Source organism: Aethalodelphis obliquidens, unplaced genomic scaffold (assembly GCF_003676395.1).
Source record: "Aethalodelphis obliquidens isolate GAN/ISIS:26980383/991018 unplaced genomic scaffold, ASM367639v1 scaffold10, whole genome shotgun sequence".
Lineage (NCBI taxonomy): Eukaryota > Metazoa > Chordata > Mammalia > Artiodactyla > Delphinidae > Aethalodelphis > Aethalodelphis obliquidens.
In genome coordinates this window covers 11,462,101-11,482,699 of record NW_020837954.1, presented here as the reverse complement: position 1 = coordinate 11,482,699, position 20,599 = coordinate 11,462,101, and the positions used below count along the sequence as shown (strand labels likewise).

Genomic DNA, 20,599 nt, shown 5'->3' with positions numbered 1-20,599 from the left:
GATTTTCAAGTTGAATAGTTTTGGTTTTTTTGTTTTTAATATTTATTTTTTTTATTTTGGCTGTGCTGGGTCTTAGTTGTGGCACACAGGATCTTCGTTGTGGTGTGCAGGATCTTTTAGTTGTGGCATGTGGACTCTTAGTTTTGGCATGCTGACTTCTTAGTTGTGGCATGTGAACTCTTCATTATGGCATGCATGTGAGATCCAGTTCCTTGACCAGGGATCGAACCCAGGCGCCTTGTGTTGGGAGCTCAGAGTCTTAGCCAGTGGAAGTCCCAAATTAAATACAGTTTTGAGGATTGTGAAAGTGTAGTAAAATAGGAATGAAATTAAACTTTTGAGACATTTTCCTTTTAAAAACCAAAAGCCAAAATGATCAGACCGTTTGATCCAATTTCAACTTGTAGGAGTATGTCATAACAATTTCACAGAAACAACATTACGTACTATTCATTTTGGCTATATTTTTAAGACCAAGAAGTTGGAAAACCTTAAATGGCCAACAGTAGGGCATTTATTTAATAAATGATAGCATAGCCATCTGATAGAATGCTACATAACTTAAAAGTCATGTTTTACAAGAACATTTAATTATTTTATAAAATGCTTACAAAAGGATGGCTGTCATCAAAAAGAATACAAAAGACAAATGTTGGCGAGGAGAGAAGCGAATCCTTGTACACTGTTGGTAAGAATGTGAATTGGTGCAGCCGCTGTGGAAAACAGTATGGAGGTTTCTCAAAAAACTAAAAGTAGGGCTTCCCTAGTGGCGCAGTGGTTGAGAGTCAGCCTGCCGATGCAGGGGACATAGGTTTGTGCCCCGGTCCGGGAAGATCCCACATGCCGCGGAGGGGCTGGGCCCGTGAGCCATGGCCGCTGAGCCTGTGCGTCCGGAGCCTGTACTCCGTAACGGGAGAGGCCACAACAGTGAGAGGCCCGCATACCGCAAAAAAAAAAAAAGTTTCCCCCTAAATTAACAACAAAAATCAAGTAGAAATACACTTAATAAGAATATATGTGATGATTCACTTTGTTATACAGCATAAACCAACACAACATTGTAAAGCAATTATAGTCCAATAAAGATGTTAAAAAAAAAAAAAAGAATATATGTGAGCCTTAAATGAAGAAAACTATTATACTTAAGGGCAATTTTTTTTAACAAAAAAGACATAGCAGGTTCCTGAATGGAACTATACATGTATAGTAAAGATGTCAGTTCTCCCCTCAATTAATTGGATTCACGGTAGTTCTAATCACAATTTTAGGGAGATTTTTCTTTCTAGAACTTGATTAAAAAAAATCCAAAATTTTCCCAGGAAAATAAGCAGGTGAAAGAAGCAATAAATGTTGAAAAAGAAGACAAAAATTAGCATTACCAGCTATTTTAAAATATGATTAAGAAGGACTTCCCTGGTGGCACAGTGGCTGAGAATCCACCTGCCAATGCAGGGGGCATGGGTTCTATCCCTGGTCCAGGAAGATCCCACATGCCACAGAGCAACTAAGCCTGTGTGCCACAACTACTTAGCCTGCGCTCTAGAGCCCACGAACCACATCTACTGAAGCCCATGTGCCTAGAGCCCATGCTCCACAACAAGAGAAGCCACCACAATGAAAAGCCCGCACACTGCAATGAAAAGCCCTCACACCACAACGAAGAGTAGCCCCCAATAGCCTCAACTAGAGAAAGTCCGTGTGCAGCAACGAAGACCCAATGCATGCAAATTAAAAAAAAAAAAGATAAAAATACTATTAAAATAAAACTTACAAATGTAGAAAGAAATATTATCAAAGATGTTCATAAGGGCATTGATTAATGGAATACAATGATGTCATAAAAAAGAATTATCTTAAACAGTATATTGCCCAGAATTATTAAGATCCCATTTTTTAAGTAAACATTTTAATGAAGTATAACATATATGTGGAAAAGCTGTACAATTATAAACTTGTTGAATTTTCACAAAGCAAACACACCCAGATCAAGAAAACAACATAATTAGCACCTCACTCCTTCCCAAGAGTAATAACTACCTTGTCGTAAGATCCCATTTTTAATCAACTGTATAGTGGTATGTTTACATACAATAAAATGCACTATTTTTATTGTTCATTTTAACGAGCTTTGACAAATTTACACAACCCATATAACCACTACCAAAGCAATCAAGGTACAAAGCACATAAGAGTCCATTTCAGTTAAAAATTATCTATGTATGTCTGTGTATTTGTTTATATAGACACTGAAAAAAGCACAGATGGACATGCTACAAGCTGATAATTGGGAAGTGAAACTGCTAGTGCTTTCACTTCTTTAAAATTTTTAATTAAAATAGTGTTTTTTAAAAAAAGAACAAATGATACTATAACAAACATATCTACCACCCCCCCAATAAATGCTAATATGTAAATTTAATATTGGAGATACAGTTCAAGTCCTCCCCCCAGCCCCATTTACTTCATCTCTCCTGGAGGAAACAATGACTGCTAATACTTTACTCCATATACGTAGTATCTTATTTAAGTTTACATAAGCAAAGGAGAGATTATTTAATAAACGGTACTGAGAATACTGGTTAAAAATCAATGCTCTGGCTTTGGCTGATAGTTCAAGTAATTATCAGCTAAATTATATCATTTGCAAATTGTGAACCCTAAAGGTACAGCTGTTTATTATCCCTTGATTTTTAAATCTATGTAAGAAAAAGTTCTTATCCTAAAAATAAAATTCCTAACATTATTCTTTAATCTACTTGCTAGAAATTATCATAAGAAAATAACTAAAAGGGCTTCCCTGGTGGCGCAGTGGCTGAGAGTCCACCTGCCGACGAAGGGGACATGGGTTCGTGCCCCGGTCCAGGAAGATCCCACATGCCGCGGAGTGGCTGGGCCTGTGAGCCATGGCCGCTGTGCCTGCGCGTCCAGAGCCTGTGCTCCGCAACGGGAGAGGCCACAACAGTGAGAGGCCCACGTACCGCAAAAAATAAAAAATAAAAAAATAACTAAAAGAGGGAATTCCTTGGTGGTCCAGTGGTTAGGACTCCACGCTTTCACTGTCAAGGGCCCAGGTTCAATCCCTGGTCAGAGAAGTAGTAAGATCCCGCATGCCATGTGGCATGGCCAAAACCAAACCAAAACAAAACAAAAAAACCACACTAAAAGAAAAAGAATTTAAATAAAGAACATACCATAGCTAAAGTTCACCAGTTTTCTTGGCCAGCCAAAAAGTAGAAAATAAAGACCAACAAAATGATATCATTCATTTAATTACCTCAAATTTTAGCTTCTTTAAGCTTTCTATATTAATAATCTTTTTATATTGATATTAATAACATTAAGAGAAATGCTATTCCCTCAAATAGGTCCTTCTAAATTCAATCTCGACTCGATTCTTTTAATTAGTCATTTTAACATATACAAACCACCTAATTGAACAGTAATGTAGCAAATGAAGGATAGCAACGATCAGAATCTCTGAGATAACTCAAGATCACAAAGCATTTTAGGATGATCAACACAAACTTTCAAAGATGATGTACTAAAGAACCAGACAATATGGAATTCACCAGTGTGTTGAATGGAGGAATGCTTCAGATAGGTCTTAAACAACTGGAATAGAAGCAGAAGGATGCTGGAAAGCATGCAAGGCAGGATGATAAGTACAGGCAGAATTATAAACTAAACAACATCTGCTCTGATCTATCAGGCTGGGTCAGAAGAGTCATGTTACAATAATAAAAGATAACAATGTATTAATTATACCTCTACTTTGTTCCAGAAAGGATTTAAGCTTATAAGTATATATTAAAATGTGACCAGATAGCATTAAATAAAGTCAGACAGATAAGGTGAGACACATGAGTATAAAAATAAAAACTGGAACCCACCTTCCATAGAATGGAATTCTTGCTTTGGTTGCATTCTGTTTTAGTTGGTCAAAAGCCCCTATGAAATAGAGTTAATGAGTCCTCAAACTTGAAAATACAAATTTTAGAAACAATTTTCAAATTTGAACACAATACCTGCTCTGAATGTGTCTGCACATATCAAACAGGTCTTCCAACCTTTCCTCTGGTAGTAATATGCTAACTGGGAAAGGAAGATTTTAAAACTCAATAAATACAAATTTATTATACATGTAATTGTTTCTATTTACACTTGTTATTTACTTAAGGAGTAAAATAAAACTGCTCATATTCTCCTAAAAGTAATATTATTAAATTCTGAGTATAGAAAATTTCCTAAAGAGTTTAAATTCTAAGTGCCATACAGCCACATTCGAAGGATATAAAATGATGAAGCAACAAATGATCATGGTAAAAAATGTTATTAACGTTAATTAAAAACAAACAATAACATAACCCTCTAAGAAATAATCCTTTCCTCTTTTTTTCTTTCTAAACTATACAAAGTTGAGGCTTGTGGAGTAAAATCTGGTAACAAAGTTGAGTTACCCAATTATGGAGGAAGGGGTGGTATAATGAATTTAAAATTAGCAAAAAGATATGCAAAATGAAGATTCATATGTATTACACTGGGTGAGACATTGTGAAAAGGGAGTCTTGAGCCATAGGAGATAAGGTAAACTTTCCACGTTCACTTCTCCAAAAATCATATCCTCATCTCCTTAAAGGACAGGAACAGTCTTTTTGGTAAAAGAAACAGCATAGTTATATAGAAGTCTACCATTCTTGCAAAAAGCTATCACGAGAAAGACTATGGGATTCTTTGCTCTTATCCTACAAAGAGCTATTACAAAAACATAATAGATACATCAAACAACACAAAATTTTAAAGGAACAATACTACAAATCCTGACTTTAACGTAAAACTTGATTTATACAAACATATCTTCTCCATGACTTTGTTTTTTTTAATTAAGTATAATTTACCTTTGAACATGTTGTTGTTTTACCACTCCCTTGCAATCCAACAAACATGATCACATTCTGTTTTCCTTTAGTGGGTGTCCATGCTTTAACTCCAGGGTCTACAAGCTACAAACCAAAAACAAAAATAAAAATAAAATCAGGTTAACCTATGCTTACATTCAAAACCCCTCTCCCCACAACTTTTAACTTGAAAAAGTAATTTATAGACATTTAAATATAAGCGGCAACCATAATCCTACCATTCTAATACAACTCTATTTCCCTTTGTACACACGTAGTGAAATTTAAAAATTTAAAATAGTACACTGTGAAGTCATAAGCAAGCCCAAACCAATTCAGAGGTAAGGATCTCAAAATATTTTTTAGAACAAGCTGGAGTGTGAATGTGAGACCAAGTTTGAGCCAAAGGAGCAATCTACAACAGCACTGCAGAAATATAAAATATATGTGCAGGCCACATATGAATTTTTAAATTTCTAGTAGTGACATTAAAAAAAGTAAAAACAAGTGATATTAATATTTTATTTAACTCAATATATCTAAAATATTATAATTCAACATGTAATCTATATTTAAAAATTAATAAAATATTTTATATTCCCTTTTGCCATGCTAGGTCTTAAAACTTGACATGTATCTCCTACTTACAGCACATCTCAATTTGGACTAGCCACATTACAAGTGCTCAATAACCACATGTGGCCAATGGCTACCATATTGGGACAGTACCTATCTTCATGTTCAATTTGACAAATGTTTATATATGAACAAAATTACAAATTACATGTGAAAGACTTTCCAGGTCAGTCAAATATTAAATTCTCCAATGCCAAAGATGTACTGTTCTATAAAGTTATTATATTTAAAGTGTTAGTAAAAAATAATCACTAATTTTATAATGACAATCAGTGGAAAATTAAGGCATTCATACATATATGGACAGTCCCCAAATAAACAAGCATGAGGCATTTTTAAAGTTCATTTAAAAAAATAATTCAGTTCCAAGTCAGTTGTTCGGAGCTTGAAACCTGTATCTCCATATGATAATAAAACCATAATAGTAGTTAATGTCCTAGGACCAGATGACATAGACCATATTTACAACTATGTGTAAATAAAGTTTTAATAGAACACAGACATGCCCATTCATTTACTGCTTTTGTGCTATAACACCAGACCTGAGTAGTTGCAACAGAGACCATATGACCCACAAAGCCAAAACTATTTGTTCTTAAGAGAAATTTGCTGAGCCCATGCTAGATGATACCATAAAGGTTACATAATCCATATTATACGTGAATTTCAAGGAAAGCCATGTGGTAGAAAAGGGAGGAAAAGAAAACACATTTTGTGATCTCCCTCCCAGGCACAGGGTTGAAATGAACAAAATCTATCTTAAACATAAATCCACTGCCCTTCCTCCTAGATCCTTTCAGAACACTAATGCGGCCCCATATTCACCTCCATTCTCTATATCCCATGGCAGAATCACTCAGCTCTCTATGAACCTACTATTTGCAACCTATAAGTTTTATTGAATAATGATTTTTTAAAATAAATATATCTTATCTTCCTCCTACATCCTAGAACAGCAGTACTGAACTTTCATACTCTATATTACATTAAAATCTGTTATTCTATCTTGGACTTTGAATCGATCTTATCCTGGTGCATGCTTTTGTAACATCATACATTAATCACTTAGAGAATATTGGTTCACTCAGGCAGCTCTTCCATTGTTGACACATTTCACTATACAACATCAAAACATTTTATTTATTAATATCAATAATGATCTCACTAGAAAAGTTAAATATTGGGACACTGTGACACTCATGGTGGAGATTCAAGCTTCTAGTTTTCACCAGAAAGCTGGAATTTCATTACTGGCTACAATACCGTTAGTTATTTGCCTTAAAGTGACAAGCTCACTTTATTTACTTTGGAGAAAATATCTGCCAAAGGCCCAAGTGTAAATAACCACAGATTATGTCTGTTGTTCATTCATGTAAAAATGGCATTCTATGAAAGAAGTGGCTAGCTCAGCTTGCAATCAAACAATTACACATTTGCTTTCCTCAAGACAACCATCAAATTTCAGTACACAGCAACAGGGCTTTCAGCATACTTCCCATTTCATCACACAAAATCTTATAAACACATGTGTATTCAAGGGTCAAGATTTAATACTACTAATAACCTCTACTGCTCCATCAAAGACATTCTTAAATGAAACTGGCTTTTTTTTTTCCTTCACTGCAAGTGTGTGGGAGGAAGGAGTTCAATGACTACTAGTATAGTTTGGTACCACTGCCTTGATTCATGCTAGGGAGTTTTACCCAGTGGTTTCACCCACCATTGCTTTTGCAGTAAAGAAGGCTGAAAAAACGCAAATAATGTCTTAGTGTTATTATGAAAACAGTTTTGGCCTTGCTTTTTACACCACTGTCCTAGACCATGAGCTTCTGAGTATAAGGCCCAGTCTTTTTCATCTTTGTTATCAGCAGTATTTGGCATACTGCCTAGAATAAAGTAGGTACTCCGTAAAGCCATCTTAACAAAGCACCTGATGCTCCAGAATTGCCGAAAGATTCCAACCCCTAAAAATAAAAATGTTCACTCACCCTGTGCTGACCTCTGGTGTTAGAAGAAAAACAATCTGGAAATATTGTGAGGAGTTTGGAGATCAGACCTGGGTCTACCACTAACTGTCTTACTTTTCTCAACTGCAAACTGAGAAGGAAAACTGGATAAATTTCCTGACCTCTTTTAGGTTCTGAATTTCTTTTTTTTTTTTTTTAATAAATATATTTATTTATTTTTGGATGCACTGGGTCTTCGTTGCTGCATGCGGGCTTTCTCTAGTTGAGGCGATCAGGGGCTACTCTTCCCTAGGGTGCGCGGGCTTCTCATTGCAGTGGCTTCCCTCATTGCGGAGCAGGCCTCTAGGCACGCGGGCTTCAGTAGTTGTGGCATGTGGGCTCAGTAGTTATGTCTCGTGGGCTCTAAAGCACAGGCTCAGTAGTTGTGGCTCACAGGCTTAGCTGCCCCATGGCAGGTGGGATCTTCCCAGACCAGGGCTCAAACCCGTGTCCCCGCATCGGCAGGCAGATTCTTAACCACTGCGCCACGAGGGAAAGTTAATTAGTCTACAGGACTAATTAGTCTACAGGACTTAATTAGTTAATTAAGTCCTGTAGACTAATTAATTAGACTTAATTAATTAGTCTACAGGACTAAACTGAAATGACACAACCATCCAAGGTACTAGACTTTTTCAAAGTACCAATCAGCTCTGCTAGAACCAAAGGAGTTAAGTGAAACTATTCACACAACATAGGGAAAAATACTCGAGACCACTAGCAGATACCTGTTGCTCTTAAAAAATTTTTTTTAGTTCCTTTCTTTTTTTCCCCTATGACTGGACTCAAACATATTTTCTAAAGCTCTAAGACTCTCATCATAATTTTCACAACAGCAGCAGCAATATCAATTCTAAGGTGAACAGGGCAATAGGCTATATTTACAACTTGCAAAATAAAACTTCACTAATTCAAAATTGCTTAAAATCTAGGCAAGAATAGGGATATTTGATCTTTTCAAAGGGACTTTTTGACACAATGAAAGTGTAGAAAAGAACTCTTGCCAAGAGTGACTTTCTGTACAAAAGCAAGACACTCAATAGGCAAAACTTGATATTAAAAGAGGATAAACTCAGAGAGGCTCTTCCATCAATTAATATATAGTGAAGTTTTACTTTTTGTAACTTGGCTTTGGCATTTTTTTGCAGGAGTAATACTGGCCTTCATACCTGTACTCAGAATTTTGTATTCAGGAAAGCCTATGATAAAAATAAGCCACTTCAGAAAAGTTAATAATCCTTCAATTAATATTTTTAATACAGATAAATATTCTATAAAAACACAAAAAAGTATTCTGAAATAGTATTACTGTTTGCAGTGCTAATGTAGTGAGTCTACAGAAAATCACAGCACAAGCTAGATATACTTTTACCTTCACAAGTTCTTTAAATACTGCGTGCTGAATCATTTTTCTTTTGTTAAGACCAGATGCCATCTCTTCAAGATCAATTGCAGACCTTCATGATGATGGTTTTTGAGGGTAGAAGGGGGAAAAGTCAGTTAAGGCACTCTAAAAAGAAAATTAGCTTTTGCCCCAAAGAATGTAAGAATATTCAATCATTCATATTAATAGTATTCTAATTAACATGCATACAATTACTACAGAGTCATAAGTCCATACCATAAAGAATTTACCATGAAATGTTAGATGTAAGACTTTTGTTAGTTTTTCAAGGCTTTCTTTTGAAAGTCCAAATATTAATTTGTCCTCATATTAATGTAAAGTATTGATTTTATTTTTCTGGCAGCATACAGAATTTATACATGTTTACACCTAGCAGAAAATAAGACTACTTCCTGTAGTGTAAATGCTTAAATGCTAGTAGTTCTCTATTTAGTACCCAGTCTGACAATATGAAAAGGAGGGATGGCCTGAGCACGACAAGGGCTAGGATTCAGGCAGCTAATCGAGATGCCCTCAATTATTCTATGTGCCCTGTCCCAGTCAGTGCCCCTCCCAATTAACACAATAACTGAGACCACACACGTTACTCCTTTATTCAAATATGGACAGAGAAACCAAAAGGGGACAAAAAAGAATATAATTCTCCAATAATAAAGGAGGCTGATTAATGTCATCTTTAGTCTGAAGAGGATTAAAATGGCACCACTTCTCTATGATGCATCTAAATTGTTAACAGGCTTTTCTATTAAAATACTATACAGTATACGATTGAATCCATTCAGATAAAGGAGTAGTAGAATGGAAAGAAATCCATAATTAAATGAAAGCCACATGTAGTTTATTCTTTGAACCATCATAATGGAAATGTACTATAAACAAAGTCTTCCAACATATGAGTTCTGTTATTTCCCAGTGCTGTATAGCAAAAACATTTCAAAATATGGCAGACTTTTCTAGTTAGCTCCTCATCCCAGTAAACTATGTTTAGTTTTGCCTGTTTTTTACTTGATTAATTTAACTTACTTTACATTTTCTCTTAGTTGCTTCACTAGTTTAATATTAACATCTGCTTCCAATAATGCTGTACATACTTCTTTTAGCATAGCATTTAACACCTGCAAGTAAATAAATAAAAACTTAAAATGCCCATTGTATCATTTAAACCATACAAAAACAATGATTGACCAGTCATCATATACTACCATAACTTAATATTAATAAAAACAATACTATACCATTGGGGGGCGGAAAGGTTTTCAGTTAGTCTTCGAGAGAGAATCTTACTAAATGTCTAGTCATTTTGTCAAAATAAGACATTTCAGGGAATTCCCTGATGGTCCAGTGGTTAGGACTCTGAGCTTCCACTGCAGGGGGCAGGGGTTCGATCCTTGGTAGGGGAACTAAGATCCCACAAGCCATGCAGCACGGCCAAAACAAAAGACATTCCACTTTGTTTTATTCAACCAGGTATTAACCGTCACAATTTTATCCCTACGTTAAAGTAATAATAGGAAAGACGATATACAAGCCAAAAAGTTACTACACAATACATGTTGCCATTGAAGTTTTCTATGTCATTGAATTCCTGTTGCTGATATGCAGCGCTGTATATTCACAACATCTGCTTAACTGGACTATCATGGAGGAAAATGTGACAAAAGAAAATGACTCAGTCTGACCTAGCAGCCTTACTACTTCCACTCAGAGCAGAGGAACAAAGTTGAAAAGGAAACTATCCTCCATTAATAACTCACTATCATCACATATTTGTTGAGGTGCAAGGCACTGTGGTTAAATGGTCACAAGCTATAAAATCTCTAAAAAAGATGAGCCCTTAGCTGCTCATGGAAATAACTGTTTACAGATTAGAATGTAAGCTCCGTGAGAATGGGAATTTTAGTCTACTTTGTTTACTGCTATAGCCCTGGTGCCAGCAAAAATGTTTGCAAAAATGTAGGCCCTCAATTACTTCTTTTTTGTTTTTTGTGGTACGCGGGCCTCTCACTGCTATGGCCTCTCCTGTTGCAGAGCACAGGCTCCAGACGCACAGGCTCAGCGGCCATGGCTCACGGGCCCAGCCTCTCCGCGGCATGTGGGATCTTCCTGGACCGGGGCACGAACCCGTGTCCCCTGCATCGGCAGGCGGACTCTCAACCACTGCGCCACCAGGGAAGCCCCTCAATTACTTCTTGAATGAATTCTCATCATCAACTTCAGTCATATGTCATACAGCGGCTTATCAGATTTCTCTATCCCTCATTAAAGGGATTGATAAAAATGGAACTGATCTCTCATTAGAGGGATTTCTCCTTGTTAATTCCCTAGTAGCAAGTACCAAGAACAGAGAAACAACTGCCAATTCAAGCAACATCTGTTATTTTACTTCCCACCAACCTCTTCTCCCTGGTCTCTTTCTTATTTTCCTACCATAAACACAAACACCATAAGGGTTATGCAACAGGGAAAACTGTTTGGAAAGCTGTTGTTTTATTTGTTCAGAATTTCAAAGGCTAAACAATGGTTTAAATTATGGTTTATTACTTAATAATAATTATTAGAAAAAGCCTTGGAATTAGGAAAATTATAAAAATAGGAATTAGAAAAAAGGTTCTAATCCTGTTTCTTCCAATAAATAAACATGTGAAACTTGACTTTCCGTTGCTGTTAAATGAGAGGCTGGACTAGCCGAGCTCAAAGATGGTCCCCAAATTATTTAATTCCATTAGCTTATTAAAGTGTTGATATCAAATTCTATCTTAGAATTTTTTTAAACCTCCAAGTTAGAAAGTACTTTTTATCTATTATTTCATTTGATCCTTAAAATCATCTTGAAAGGTAAATGCTATTTTCTCATTTTATACATTAAGAAATCTGAAGCTGACTTGCTCAAATCTCTACCATTTGTTTAGTGGGATGCTAAACAAGGTCTTCTAAAACCAAATTCAGTACTTTCCCATTGGTACCACAAAATATAAAGTATACTATAATCTTCTTTTTTCAGTTGACAAACCATTAAGATACAATGTGTGGAGAAAACAATGGGAGAAAGAAATACCTTAAACTTAAAATAATAAAACCTGGAGGAAAAGTATTTCAGATACCATATAAGGAGTCAGCTTACAAAATTTCCAAAACGAATGAGGATTACAGAGGAAGTGAATCACTGTAGCCAAGATGGAAATACTAGCCTTTTATAAGAATGCTAAATAAAAGTCAAAGAGAAAAGGTCAGATACATGCATGCCTAGTCAAGAAGCAGGATACTAAAGTTTTAGGCCTATGTCAAGAGAGAAAGCAAAAGTATATTTCCAGGTCTAAGCCATTTTCAAAATATAAAAGGTACATCATTATTACATGTAAGTTAAGGTGGTTTTTGTTTTGTTTTTTGGGGGGTAATTCATTACTGAAAGTTGAAATTAAGACAGTTGATTTCTCAATAAAAAACGCTATCTAGTGTATCCATTTCTGGGTTTTATCTACTGGTATTTACATAGAGATTACTAATCATCCACCTCCAATGCTAGTGATGATGTACAATCACATATATTTTACATATTTTACATACCTCTTCATTGATGATGGTGGCATTGCTCAATGAGCGTAATGCTGATGTTATTTTTCTTCCAAGGTCTGCTAGCACCATCCTGAAGACTTTAAGACGTGATTACAAGAAATCTAGGAAGGAAAAAAATTAAAACATCTATAAACAATCAACACCAGTTCCCATAACTGAAGACTTCTAAAGAAGAGTTAGTTCAAATTAAAGTACTCTCGTGTTTAGATACTGTAACTTCAACTTCTATAGCTTCAACCTACATCTTCAATACTGTCAGGTCCAGAAGCTGAAGCTACCACTTGGTTATGATGGCTTATATTTGAATACCTAACTGGAATATTCTGTATGAATCAGCAAATTTAACATGTCAGATAATATGCTTTGAAGAAATGATGACATCTCAAATTAAATGTATTCATTTTGGACATACTTGTAAATATGAATAACTGACTGATGTGTTATGTACATTTTTAAATGAAAAAAAGGGTGAGAAAGACAAAGAAAGAAAAAGGTGAAATCTCCACCCAGGAATATTGCCTAATTAAAGGACAACTATTTTGATTTATGTTCTAAGTGAAAAAAAAAAAGTTTTAAAATTAGTAAATCACTTAACTTTTCATGCACACTGCATTATCTCATTTCATTCTTCTAAAAACTAAGGAAAGAGGTGTATTATTAAAAAGCTGTTCTTGATTCCCCAACTCTAAAACAAGATAACCTCTAAGGCCCCTTCCAGCTCTAAAATGTTACAGTTTTTATAAAATAGGTAGATGTACCTATTACACGTAAGTCAGGATGCAAGGACTCATGGATGGTAAGCAAGCAAATATGACTGGTATTTCCTGCCCTCAAGTTGCTTACCTACTAGCTAGCAAGACAAGGCACATGAATAGCAGCAAAATAAAGTGAATCTAGGAATTCCTCTGCCTGACTGCCTTCTAACTGGGACATAGGCTTTCTTCTGCCTTCAGACTCAAAATCAGCTCTTCCTGGGTCTCAAGCCTGCCAGACTGCTGACTAGAAATACCTGATGCAACTGAAAAAATGTACTTACCATAATTTTCTGTTTTTTACAATTACATGGTTACGTAAGCTGGAAGAGCAACCACTTCGTAGAAAAAATCCAGAACTTTTAACTTCTTATCCCATACTCATTATACCAAATTATTATCACATAAGTAAATATTCTTCAGGTAAGAGATAAGATTCAGTTATCTGATAGGTGTTTCAGTTTATCTCCTTTACCACTGCATTACCAGGAGTAATATAATCCTAATTATGACACCACAATTAGCTTTTTTAGAGATCATGTCATAAACAGATCATCCTCCATTTTATTTATTTATTTTTTCATCCTCCATTTTAAAAAGCTACACCAGTTAACTCTTATCTTCCCATGGTGACTGGCTCTTTTAAATTAAAAATTAAAAAAATTCTGTGAAGTTTTCCAATACAGTTTTCCTACGTAAGTACTTATTGGTAGCATATTTTAAAATATATTTGCCTGATTACAAAAACCTACACTTCAGTAGGGGAATAATATCTAATAATACCTTTTATTAATACAGTGTTTCCCCTGCAATTTCCAAGGATGTGTTTCTGAAAACTCTGGTATCAAAATTCCGTTCAAAAACTCAACGACTTCCCATTTCACGCAGAGGTAAAGTCCTCAGAATGGACTATAAGGCACTCTCCTCACCCTCCCCAAAGGATTCTGTTACTTGCTGCTGTTGCTACACATTTCCACCTCAGGGCCTTAGTACCAGATGGCATGCTCATACTCTGGTTAACTATATGGCTCCCTCCCTCATCTCTGTTGGACTGCTGTTGTCCAGATGCAACTTCTCAACGAGGCCTTCCCTCATCACCTGTTTAAAACTGCAGCCTCCCTTCTCTTCATTTTCTCTCATTGTTTTCTTACCAATTAACATGATTTACTTACAGCTAACCCCTGAACAAAGGGAGGTTAGTGGCACCGACCCCTTCCACAGAAAATCCACGCACTGCTATCTGTGCCTCAAAAACAAAGAAACTGACTCCACCCAAAGGCAGGAAGCGGAAACAGTTTGGATAGAATTGACTCAAATCCTAGTTCTTATGATTCCACATATTGTGATCTCTAATTGAACACAAACTTATCCCCACACTTAATTTAAAAGTCTGTAAAATGAAAATACAGGTACTATATTGAAAAAAATCTGCACATAGGTCTACCCACGCAGTTCAAACCCTTGTCGTCAAGGGTCAACTGTATATTATTTGCAGTCTAGCTCCCTCAACTGAAACATAAGTTGCATGAGGTCAGGGATTTTTGCCTCTTTTGCTCTCTTCTGTGGCTCAATGCTTTATTTATCTTCAGCCTATGTAGTAAGCCTTTAGTAAAAATGAACCTTATGGGTGAATGATGTATTTAAGACCTTAGGGAAAAAGCAAGACTAGGGAACCAAAGTCATGAAAGGCCTTACAAATATCTCTCAAAAGACCACTAAAATAAACCAATGAAGATAACATGACAAATCAAAAAAAAACAATGACCTAGATAATTGATATTGTACAATTAGTATTCATTTGCCTTATTTATTATAACTTTTCAGAATTTCCAACAAGATTCTTAAAAATTAACTTCGCCTTGTTCTAATATGCACACTAAAATACAAAATATCTTTTTTAATGTTAATAGCTAACCCTATATCTCAAATTGGAATAATTTACTGTTTAAGCACCCTCACTCAAAATTCTCTCTGCTAACTGAAAAGATTTATAGAAGTAATTATGTGTATACCTGTACTAGTTTCACAAAAGAAGAATCTCTACTTAGATGGCACTGTTGGAAAGGTAAGGGATTACTATATAGTACTTCATATAGTTTAACATCTATTATCTCATTCCACCCTCACAACAATTTTACCATATAAGCAGGTGAAGGAATGGAACAGCCATTCCCTACAAAAAAAGCATAATGACTTCCTACAGTCCCTTGGATACAGAGCCTTAGGTCCTAGAGTATGAATGATGGATGCTTTAGACGATACAGTTGAATACGCCTGCTGGCGAACTCCTGGGATGAATTTTGCTGCTGTACTACAAGAAAGGAAACCATATTTTGAAAGCAAAGATGCACATTCCTCTTCATAGAAGAGTAATAATTGCAATGTCCAGAAAGAACTGATAAGTACCACTGCAATCAGGACGTGCAAGGACTAATCTCGGCCCATCACATGTTCTTCTAACAGGAGTCTGGCTAAGAGTTGGATTGTGAGGTGATGGAAACAGTCAAGTTTGGGGTGCCCTAAATAAGTTAAGCACAGGGCCAAGTATCATACTTACCTGCTGCAGTGTGAAGTACTGGAAAGAGCATGGGCTTTGGAGTCTGACAAACTTGGATTCAAATCCCAGCTTTGTTACATACTGGCTGGGTTACTCTGGGCAAGTTACTTAATCTCTCTGAGCCTCACTTTCCTCACCTGCAAAATGGAGATAATACCATTATCAAGGTAGTTACCCTGAAAGGTTGTTGTGAGGATTAAATGAGACAATATGTATAAAACTGCCTGCAAGTGCACAGTATATTAACTATTATTTTCCTTCCTTTCTTGAATGATATCAATTGGCTCTCCCTATATCATTAACGGAAGTGTGAGTAAACTGGAAATTTTCTGAACTCTACTAAAGTGACTGTCCCACTACCCAGGAATCACTCCCCCAGAATATTTAACATTTAGTGTGAATTACGTGTACCTGGTTATTATTCAATAGAAGCTGGAGTGTCTAAACAGCCACTTTTCTCTACATAAGCAATTAAAAATAATACTGCCAGAACCTTGCCCGATCTGAGATTATACAAACAGATCCTAACGATTAGAGATTCCAAATCTTATTATAATGAAAATGCCTATTAAAAAGTTCTTCTAAGCCCTAGTCAATGACTAACTTATTGGATCAATATTAGACTAAAGAACTAAATATACAAATATACTATTATTAGTAAATGTCTTTAGAAAAATGACTTCTATATTATATACTTTTCTATAAACTAGTCAATAGCCCAAACCAATACTTGCTTTCCTGACGAAATATATATGTGTATATATATATATGTGTGTGTGTGTGTGTGTGTATATGTATATATATATATTTTTTTAATTCTGCATAGCATATGTATTCATAGTCTAGAACCACAGAAAAGTAAACTATTTAACAAAGTGGACTATTGGTATTTTATTTGGTAAAATGATTATACCTGAATAACTAATATAATGTTAATGACTTTAAATTTAGGAATATTTTTTCATTGTGAATATACTTAGTCCTCTAAAGAAATAATTCACTTTTATGTTTTGTGATTACAAAAGGATACACATTTGTTATAAAAATTCAAACATTACAGAAACATTAAAGGTAGAAATATAATTCCCCTAACCCTACCCCCTCTTTTGCCCCCTGATAACCACCAATAATACTTTGGAATACATTCCTATAGATTTTATTTTTTATGCATATAATTTAGGCAAATTGTCATAAGAATTATGGTTTGGGGGGAATGAAGAGGAAAGAAGAAATGAGGGAAAATCTTTTGTAAATACGCTTGCTAACGCTAAAAGTATGCTTATACGCAAAACCCAGATTACAAAACTGCATATATTGTATTTTGTATAAACTAATATCCAAAAAACGGCATTAGCCACGAAGGAATTGTAAATCAAAGGCACAATCAGACACCACTTGACCCACACTGAGATAGCTATAATAACAACTGTTGGTGAGAACATGGAGAAATCAGACCCTCGTACACTGCTGGTGAGAATGTAAAATGGTACAGCCCTTTGGAAGTCTGGCAATTCCTCCAAATTTTAAACACAGAGTTACTATATGACCCAGCAATTCCACTCCTAGGTACATGTGAGAAAAAGGAAGACACACATTCACACAAAGAATTGTACTTGAATGGTCATTAGCAATATTATTCATACTAGCCAAAAAGTGAAAAAGAGCCAAATATCCCTCAACTGATGAGTGGATAAATAAAATGTGGTATACCCACCAAATGGAATATTATTTGATAATAAAAAGAGATGAAGTACTGACACATGCTGCAACATGGATGAATCTTGAAAGTGTTATGCTAAATGAAAGAAACCAGTGACAAAAGAATATACATGATTCTACTTATATGAAATGTCCAGAAGAGAAAAATCTGTAAAGAAGTAAAGTGGATTAATAGTTGCTTAGGGCCTGGGAAACGGGGAAAATGAGGAGTGAGTGTTAGTGGGTATGGAGTTTCTTCATGGAGTGATGAAAATGTTCTAAAATTGATGGTGGTGATGGTTGTATAGCTCTGCAAATACACTATAGACCACTGAATTGTACCCTTTAGGTGAGCTGTATGGTATGTTAATTTTATTTCAGTAAAACTTTTAGAAAATAATAATATTTGTCACCTCTGGATCGTGAATAACTAGTAATTTTTATTTTCTAATTTATATCTTTTTGCAATTTTCAAGTTTTTGGTAATGACTATTATTTTTTGTTAAGGGGAAAATTAATTATTTTTCAAAATGCTCTGTGAGAATTAGAATGATATTATACTAGAGGTTGAGATGGAGTTGTGACTTTTATTCATTTTAGTCACTCATTAAACACCTACTATGTGCTCCAGGAATTGTACCAGCATGAGAAAAGTTCTAACTCCAAATCAATAAATTACATCAAGTTAACAAAGACAAGACTCCTCTGTTAATTTCAGAAGATAAATTATGCATCATACCACCACTGACTTCCCTGCCTTATTTCGCACCAAAGTAGTATCAGGAAATATTCTCTTTATTAAAATAATTGTTTTCGAATTTAAAACTCATTTTAATATTAAAAGGTATACCAAAAAATTCAATAAGCAACAATGCGTAATAACTCAAAAACACTGGGAATCAATTCTTTAAGATACTTTTTGGCTCTCAAGTCATTCATAAAAAGAATCTTTATGTAAACTGTTACCAAGAGGAAAATTAAAACAAAGTCAAAAGAATTCCTTGGAAATAGTTTGCCTTGAAGTTGAAATAAACACAGACTGAAAATATGGATGAGGAGGGATGAGGCATATGCCCAAGCGATGGGTAATTTCAGTGACATTCAGCTAACACCTGTCAGCTAAAAATTAAATACTCAATTAGAATCTCTAGGGATGGTAACATCACAAGATTATGGGGGAAGTGGCCTCATCTAAATTCATGATTAGGAGAGCAAAACAAGGCATCTACGTTTTGAAACACTTCACTGGCTATACTGATGTGCAGCCAGGGTTAATAATCACTGCATGAAGCAACACTCCTCAAGGGAAACAAGAGAATGAAACACCTGTTCTATAATTTAAAAATTAGAGATAATGTAGCAGATGCATTGAAGGGAGAGCAAGGAGACTATATACACTAAGCATACTCCAAAAGTCTATTCAAGAGATGTGGGCTTGAAGAACATGAGGGGAAGGGGCTCAAGCCAAGGGCTAACCATAAAGCAGAATTTATAGGACCTAATGACCAAATGGTTATGGAGAATGAAAGAGAAACAGAGGCAAAAATGACTCTAAGGCCTCTAGTTTGACTAACCAGGTGGCTAGTGATGCCATTAACCAATGAATGGAAGGCAAAAAGAGAAGCTGGTTTGAAAGTTAAAGAGTTAATACAGAGGGCTTCCCTGGTGGCGCAGTGGTTGAGAGTCCGCCTACCAATGCAGGGGACACGGGTTCGTGCCCCGGTCCTGGAAAATCCCACGTGCTGCGGAGCGGCTGGGCCCGTGAGCCATGGCCGCTGAGCCTGCGCGTCCGGAGCCTGTGCTCCGCAACGGGAGAGGCCACAACAGTGAGAGGCCCGCGTACTTCAAAAAAAAAAAAAAAAAAAAAAGGGTTAATAGAGAAATGATTCAAGGGGCTTTAAAGGTTATTTGTAATGTTCTTCTACTAGGTTGGATATTGAGTGTGCATTTTATTATCCTTTTAAAAACTGAACAAACAAATATCACAAAATTCAACTAAAACATGGGGCCAAAACTCAAAGATACACTAGGAATCCCTGCTTTTACGCACTTTTGTGCGTAGGACGTATGTCATTTAGAAAGGGAAAAAAAGGAAGGTGGAGAGAGTGAGTTTGGTTTTAGACCTATTGAATTTGCGGAAACTAAAGAACTATTTCATGAAACAGAGGCTAGAGAAAAAGATGTGGAAATGGTTGGCATACCAGGATAATACCATGGAAGTAGATGAGAGCATTTGGGTTAGAGCCATGGTGAAGGGCCAACCAAAAGGAGAAAGTCACCTAAGACTGAGCATAATCAAAAGGATAGAAGCTTTTACTAATTCCCTTTCCCTCTCCGAAGGCATTCAGAAGCAAATCAATTGAAAACAAAGAAAAGCGACCACTTAATGGGTATCTTACTGTATTCCAGTGGCAGGTCCAGAATTTCTAGACAGGTGGAGTTACAGGAGTAATCACTTTGAAGGAGGGCTTGAAGATGTTTTTGCACAGTACTTCATATTCGGTTGGAAAATACTAATTGATCAGATCAAAAAATCAAAGGAAAGAGGTTTGAGGGAAATATTTCCCCTCCCCTTTGGCACCACCACTGCTGTATTCTGGGCACTGTACCAAACACCTTACCTAATCTTTCATCCTCATACTAAGCTTATTAGGTAGATGAGGAAACTGAGGCTAGATCAGAATAACAACTTGCTCAGGGTCACAAATCTCCTTAAGTAGCACACTGTCATCTGTGTTCCCACAGCTCTCATGGCTCTTTATGCCTTACTAGAATTTTTCATTACTCATCTTGGTGTGATGTATATTTATCTGCCTCTCTCTCACCGTACTGTTAGCTCTTCAGTGCCAGGGTTCATGTCATTAATTTCTGTATCACTATAGCTAAGAATGAGTAAATATTTTGTTGAATGAAGCATATGAAAGAACTAGGTGATAATAGCATCCAGGACGCCAATAGGCGAAAGAGCTTCAGGAAATGGTTAGCACCACCAAATGCTACGGAAAGAGCCATCAGTATACCTTAAGTCGTCAACGGCACTGAACTGGTATCCCTTATTCATTTTTGAAAGTCTACTA

General features: G+C 35.9%; 1 protein-coding gene across 2 annotated transcripts in view; it reads right to left on the bottom strand.

The window, feature by feature from the left end:
• SRP54 (signal recognition particle 54) overlaps nt 1-20,599 on the bottom strand; it is a 46,205-nt gene that overhangs the window by 24,959 nt on the left and 647 nt on the right. The window contains exons 2-8 of one of the 2 annotated variants that reach the window (XM_027111055.1): nt 15,825-15,961; nt 12,507-12,616; nt 9,966-10,057; nt 8,910-8,994; nt 4,896-5,000; nt 4,026-4,092; nt 3,891-3,948 (exon numbers count right to left, since the gene is read on the bottom strand). In XM_027111055.1, coding sequence (XP_026966856.1) covers nt 3,891-3,948; nt 4,026-4,092; nt 4,896-5,000; nt 8,910-8,994; nt 9,966-10,057; nt 12,507-12,584 — 485 coding nt within the window. In that variant the 5' untranslated portion in view covers nt 12,585-12,616; nt 15,825-15,961. The remainder of the gene's footprint in view (nt 1-3,890; nt 3,949-4,025; nt 4,093-4,895; nt 5,001-8,909; nt 8,995-9,965; nt 10,058-12,506; nt 12,617-15,824; nt 15,962-20,599) is intronic. The other variant, XM_027111054.1, reaches the window with a different exon arrangement.